We start from the raw sequence: 6,917 nt of genomic DNA, 5'->3' as shown, positions 1-6,917 counted from the left end.
GAGGGAAGGGGAGGGGAGGGGGAGGGAGAGGGGAGGGAAGGGAAGAAGGAAGGAAACAGTATATAGTGCCAGGACCTGAAGCCAGGACTTTGTACTCACGAGACAAATACTACCACTGAGCTGAGATGGGACAAGCCACTGGGGCAGACAGAGCAGAGCCCACAGACTGCTGAGAGGTGGCTGCCAAGGTCAGAGTGAGTGAACAAGCCAGGCAACTTCCACAACTGGATGGCACCCAGGCATCCCGTAGAGGTTACCATAGGGTACAGGATGCAGCTGCACCCTCACTAGGTGACCACAGCTCCAGGATTAAAATTGCCTCTCTAGTATCCCGAAGCCGGCTGCACAGGTCCCAGCCTCCACAGCCATATTCCGGTAAGGTCAAGACTGTAACACATAAGCTACCTCATACAGCAGCCCCCTGACACAGCAGCAAGCTGAGGCAGGAGGATTAGGGCTACATACTGAAACCTTGTCTCAAAAACTCAAAAAAGAATGAATGGATGAATGAGTGAATGAATGAGCAAACAAACAGTACAGCAGGTGCCTGGGGCCCTGTTAAAATTAGGATCTGTGTGTCCCCTCAAATGCCCAGGCCACAGAACATGTGAGGAGGTGAGCCCTCCAAGGATAATAGAGTCATTAGAGTCCCCAAGTCTAGTGGTGTTAGGAGTGGCTAGAGGGGCTCCCACCATAAAAATTCCTTTCTGCCCCATCCTGGCTCCCATTGTAAAAACACAGGTCCAACACCACACTGGAAGTAGACGCTGAACCTCACTAACCATAGAGCCCACTGCACTGTGGCCTTGAGCACCCAGCCCTAGGATTGTGAAAGACACACATGTGACCATGTCTGTGAGTTTGTGAACATCCACATGCACACTTGAGTTGAAGACAGAGGTGTTTTAGGTAGACTTTCCCGCTCAGCCTGGAGCTCACCAATTTGGCTAAGCAGCCTGGCCAGAGTGCTCCTGAGCTCTGCCTCCACCTCCCCAGGGCTGTGATAATAGATACACTCAACTGTTCCCAGTCCCTTCTGGGGTTCCGAAGCTAGAAGGACAAGCACATCACAGAAACCATTGCCCTGTCCATGTCTTAGTGCCAGGCAGCCACCCCCAGCATCTCCACAGGGTCTGCATTCTCTCTGTCTCGTCCACTAATGGCAACCTAGCGAGGCTCCACAGGAGGAGTGGGAGGTGACATTCTAGCCTCAGTGTGTGACAGGGCTCTGTTACCCAAACTGCACTCTTACGCCCTGCTCCCAGTGCAGGCACTAAAGGGATTTCCAGAGCAGGCAGGGTGTCGCCACCAGAAAGGGAAATCAAAAGCTGGGCCTGTTTCCTGGGGGAGCTATTTAAAGGACTGGATATTTCGGTAAAAACCAGAGCAAATATTGCTGAGTCTGCAGAAGGTCAAGTTCCCCTCACCGGGGTGGCCTGCACAGCCTCTGGCTTTTGATGGAGAGAATGCCCTCAACAGGACTCTTGCAGCCCTGATGCCTCCCCCAGGGACTGCTACAAAGTTTGGTCCTCTGCCCCCACCTCCTTTCCCTCCCACCTACTGAAGGGTCATGACCCAAGTGAGAGTCTTGCACAAAGAAGAACGAAGGTTAGACCAAGGGCAGGACTTCCTTCCCATGAGGGTGGCGAGCCTTTCTCTTGACTGGAGCCGTTTGGTTCCCTAGGTTCTGGTTAGTGAAAAACAGGGTATTTAGCTTGGGCGTCAAGTAGACAGAGGCTGTAGATTGTGGGTAAGTGGCCAGCGGCCATGATCAGGAGCCTACGGCACCATGTGGCCCCTGCTCGGTTTTGTGGGAGGAAATGGGCCCATCGTCCACTGCAGCCATGTGGTTGAGACTTACCTCCCTGGAGGATCAGCAGGAGCAAGGGAGCAGCCAAGCCCTGTGGCATGCTGTGTCCCAGACCTGCAAGAGAAGCGTGTGAGATGTGAGATGAACCAGCTGCCGCCGGGCACTGAGCAGCCTTCCCATGACATGGTCTATCCCTGCCACATCAAAGGATCAACCAGTCCAAGGCTCACAAAGAAGCCCCACCATGTTGAATACTAAAGATAAGGTTAGCCCACAGGGGTACTTCTTATTCTAAAAGGAAGCCCAGCTAGCCTACAGGGGCACACAAGGAGAGCAAGACCAAAGCTGCCTGGAGCCCCTGACTGGCTGAGATGGACAAAGGCCCTTATTGAACCAAGGACGTGATGATACTGTGGGCAGCAAACCATAGGTAGCCAACACCAGTCTCCTCCTGCCCTTTGCCTGTGGAAGTGCTAACCCAGGGGGAATACCTTCCCGGGCTCAAGGACCCCATGCAGGCTAGGTCCTCCAGCATGGAGCTGGGACCAGGGCCTTGAGGGAAGCTGGCTCATGCACAGGATCAGGTCAGACCCATGGCTTTTCCCAGACACCATCCCTGACCCCACAATAAGACAATGCTTCATCTGGGGTTCCCCTAGATCCAGCAGCACCGACTGGCCTACCTGACCATCATCAAAGGAACAGTAAAGGCTCAAGGTTCAGATAGGCAGCTGTGTGTTCCAGGCCAGCCTCTTGCTGTCTCTGAGCCTCATGAAATGAAGCAATGGAGCCCCTGTTCAGAGCTTTGTAACAATTCAACCAGGCACTGTGCAAGAAAGCCGAACGTAGGCTCTGACAGACCACCGAGCTGACTGAGCTACAGCAGAATCTAGAAGCTTCTAGAACAGAACCCCAAGAACAGTGTGCCCAAGGGACTTCCAAAATGCCTCACTCTCAAAATTATATATTTAATATTTTCTATAAATGGCCTCAAACATTTGACTCCAACCCCAGTCTAAACATTGCTACTCACGCTCCCTCCCCCTGCAGGGGTGTATTTCCCCCTTCTTTCCTTCCCTTCCCTCTCGAGACAGAGTCTTGACTGTGTAACCGAGGCTAGTTCTAGTCCTGTGAACTCACTGCTTCTGCCTTCAGCCTTCTAATACTGCTCTAACATCAGTATCAGAGTAAAACATTATGGGAAATTTCGACTTGCTATTTTGAGTAACACTGATCTTGGGTGGCCCTTGCCTTCACAAATCTTGTGGTATAGTTTGACTGTGTCCCCCCCAACTTTGTATGTTAGAACCTAATGCCCAAATCACATTTAATAGAATGGAGGAGATTAGGATTAGCTGAGCTCATGAGAGTGGGGCCCATCCTAGCAGTAGTGAGTTTTAAATAGAGCATGGCAGGCACAGTTCCTGCCTTTGCCTAAACATATGGGAGTCCCTGGTTTCTGGTCCCAGCACTGACAATGAAAGATGAGGGAGGAGGGGGGCCATGATGATGTTACAGTCTGAAGAGGTGACCTCTGACCACAGGAGGGTGACTCCAAGCATGCCCAGCTCTACAGTGTCAAATTATGACCCCAGCTCCAGTCCAGCAGAACTCTGTGTCACATCTCAGCTGCAGGGAAAATAGACAGCTTCTGTCCTTTGTCAAGAGCCTCTCCTCCCGCTCTTCACAGCATAGCTCTGCACAAGTCACTGACAGGATAGCAGCTGCTCTGCCCACCTGGATGAGCGACCCTCCTCATGACATGCCAAACTGCAGCCCTTAAGCATGGTCCTCAGAGCAGGTACCGAGCCAGGCCTGGCCAAGCCAAGCACCCGCTTTCCCCAGGGTGCCCGTTGGAGACACTTCAGATTCAAGCCACAACAGCAGGGCTACAGTAAGAACATGGATCAGGTTGTCTCTGACGTCCATATCTGTACCTTCCAGTTACATGAGCCCAAACACCCGCCATCGCTGTTAGTTAGATTTCTGATGCTTTTTCCAAAGAGGCCTGGACTAGCAGAGTGGAGGAGGGGCCCAGTACTGGCAGTCAGCTGATCTCTGACCCTTCTGGCCACTGGCCTCAGCTGCCATCTCTGAAATGGGCACATTCTCTATCCCTGAACCTCACAGTTGAGAGCGGCCAGCCGGGAGGCAGTGTAGTAATAGGAGCGGAGGGGCTGCGTCCCCAGCACCCTGCTGCCCGCAAAGCTAGCTTTACCCGAAATAATTACATGGACACTGTATTCATTTAATCACTGCTTGGCCATTTCTATCTAGCCTCTTCTAGGCTAACTCTCGCACCTGGACTAGCCCATCTCTAATAATCTGCTGTAGCCCACAAGGCGGCTTACCAGGGAGATTCTAGCCTACATCCATCCTAGGTCGGAGCTTCATCGCGTGTGCCTCAGAGAGCAGAGCTCTCGCCTCTGCCCGCAAGAGTGGAGCATCGTGTCTCTCTGAGGCATCTGCCCCCGAGAGGAGAGCTGTCGAGTCTCTGAGCTCACTTCCTCTTCAGCCCAGCATTCTGCTGTTTACTCCTCCCACCTTATGTTTTAACCTATCAGGGCAAGTAGCTTCTTTATTTAATTAACCAATGACCTTCCTCCATCAAGGCAGGTGTCAGGTGTGAACACCAACTCCTGCTGGGCCCCGGCAGCTGTCTGACCGGCCCACTGTTCTCATCTGCCTTCTGTTGTGTTGCTGTGATAAATACAGTGACCAAGGGCAACTAGTGAATAAAGGCTGTATTTCATGTTACAGCTCTCAGGTCACGCTCGGTCTGAGGGAAGTCAGGGCAGAAACCCAGAGGCAGGAGCTGATGCAGAGGCCATGTAGCGATGGTGCTTGCTGGCTTGCTCACCTGGGACTTGCTCAGCCTGCTTTCTTATAGAGCCCAGGACCTACCCAGAGATAGCATAGTGGGGTGAGCCCTCTCACGTCAATCATCAATCAATAAAATGCCCCACAGGCTGCCTACAGGCCAGCCTGATGGAGACATTCTCCAAACTGAGTTGCACTCTTCCTAAATGGACCCTAGCTTGTGGCAAGTTGAGAAAAACCAATCAGCACAGACACCCTCTCCCAAGTACCCCCACTGCGGTACCTCCCTGCCTCTGTGCAAGCTGAGCCCTCTTCCTGAGCCGCAGTCCTTCCAATCCTTAGCATGCTACCTTTGTGGAATGTTCTAGAACCTCTGTCATTCACTCCTCCTCACATTTCCATGATGCTGTCTATTTACTGTCTTTCCCTTGGCTGACCATTGCTTTACTACAATAAACTTGTGTCAAAAGAAAATAGCACATTGTTACCACTGACAGATACCAGGGTGAAGCCAAGAGGCTATGGGCAGCAAGCATGCTGGGTAAGCACCCCGTGGAGCCGGCAAGGCCTCTGTTCAAACCCAGGCTGTGTCATCTCAGGCTGGTGGTTTAACTATTCCAAACCCAGGCCCTCATCTGTAAGTGTGGATGGGAAGGGCTCCAGGCTCTCAGACCCTTGGGATAACTTGGTGCTTGTGAAACAGTTGCAACAGCCAGTTGCAGGCTCAGGGTAGATGGTACATGTTTCTGTTTTAATTGCATTGTGTGTGAGTGTGTGTACACGCCAAAGCACACATGTGGATGTCAGAGGGCAACCTGCAAGAGCTGCTTCTCTCCTTGTGTGGGTCCCAGCTATTGAACCCGGGTCATCCAGCTAAGCACCTTACCCGCTGTGCCATCTCGTGGGCTTACATCAAATTTTCTTAAACAAATCACAACCAGCTTGCTGGGAAGCTAGCCCATCACTGTGCGATATAACAGCTGCCAGAAAGAAGGCACAACCCAGTCACGCCACCTCCCGAATACTCCAGGAGTTGGCGATTCCCTTCTGCTTTTCTTTAAAACTTGGGGGAGGGGTGTCAGAAGTATTGAAGAAGGGCTAGCACCAAATGGAGATGCTCCCCTCTACTCTGAGGTTTCTTCCGCCCTCCTGCTCCGTGATCTGAAGCCATGCCAGTGGCTATGCACCAAGGCGTCCCCGTGACCCCTCCTCACACTCTCAGCCCCAAAGGGGACTTCTCATCCCTCTGGTCTCTTTGCCCTGACTCCTCTCCCGGAATGTACATGAGGCTCACAAGAAAGGCGGTAGGTGTTCCAGGAGCTTCTGCAGACCCTCACAGTGGGAAGCAGACGACCTGAAACCTGCCATGCCCCAGTTATGTATCCTTGGGCAGGTTACCTCGCCTCTCGAATTCTGTATTGTCCGTTATCAGCAGAGGTCAAGGGCCTTTGCTGAAGCTGATGGTGAGAGCCGACTGCATCATTGCATGGGGGACCTATCAGCCTGCTTCTCCGCCAGGCCCCAGCGCTGGGGTTGGGATGATGCAGACTAATAGCTGACCACATTTCAGGAACTCAGAGGGAAGTGGGGAAGGTTTGGGGTAGCAAATGAGACTGATGTAAGGGCCACAGAGAACACAAGAGCTTAACCTCTCACCATGCAGAGAAATGCAAATAAAACCACAACGGCTTACCACGGACACTATCAGATCGGCCAGGAGCTACAACTCGAATGGCATCACTCAGAATCTGATACAGGGACTGCTAATCATGGCCAGGGTGAGATGAAGATACTATTGATCCGGAAATTAGGGTTTTTTTGACCTAATTAACGTAGACAATGGCTTCCTTAGGAACCGGTCACACCATGCCCATGCTCACCAGTGTACAAGAAGCTGTCGGAAGCCTCACCAGGCTTAATAGCGAGAAACTAGAAACAACCCGAGTCCTCATTTGCAGAGGGATGGAGGAGAACAAGTGGGGATTTGCAGGCCAAAATGGGAATGAGGCACTTCCATGGGCCACACCCCCAGCAAAGCAGGTGATCCACAGGATAGAATGTGCACCGAAAAGAAGGCAAGAAAGAACGTGAAGGATGATGTCAGCCCTGTCATTCTTGGAGGCCCATGGGAACAATTCCACAAGCTGTTTAAGTGGATGGATGTCTGTTGTATGACATAAAGGAGCCTGGAGAGCCTTGCCTTTCCTTTCCTTTCCTTTCCTTTCCTTTCCTTTCCTTTCCTTTCCTTTCCTTTCCTTTCCTTTCCTTTCCTTCCCTTCCCTTCCCT

At 52.0% G+C, this 6,917-nt stretch overlaps 1 protein-coding gene across 1 annotated transcript in view; it reads right to left on the bottom strand.

Annotated features, from left to right (window-relative positions):
- Il21r (interleukin 21 receptor) overlaps positions 1 to 1,910 on the bottom strand; it is an 11,624-nt gene extending 9,714 nt beyond the window's left edge. Inside the window, exon 1 of the mRNA XM_005351190.1 lies at positions 1,862 to 1,910. Within this exon, the coding sequence (XP_005351247.1) occupies positions 1,862 to 1,910 (49 nt within the window). The remainder of the gene's footprint in view (positions 1 to 1,861) is intronic.
- Positions 1,911 to 6,917: the final 5,007 nt, after the last annotated feature.

Source organism: Microtus ochrogaster, chromosome 8 (genome assembly GCF_000317375.1).
Source record: "Microtus ochrogaster isolate Prairie Vole_2 chromosome 8, MicOch1.0, whole genome shotgun sequence".
NCBI lineage: Eukaryota > Metazoa > Chordata > Mammalia > Rodentia > Cricetidae > Microtus > Microtus ochrogaster.
This window is presented reverse-complemented; position numbering and strand designations above follow the sequence as displayed.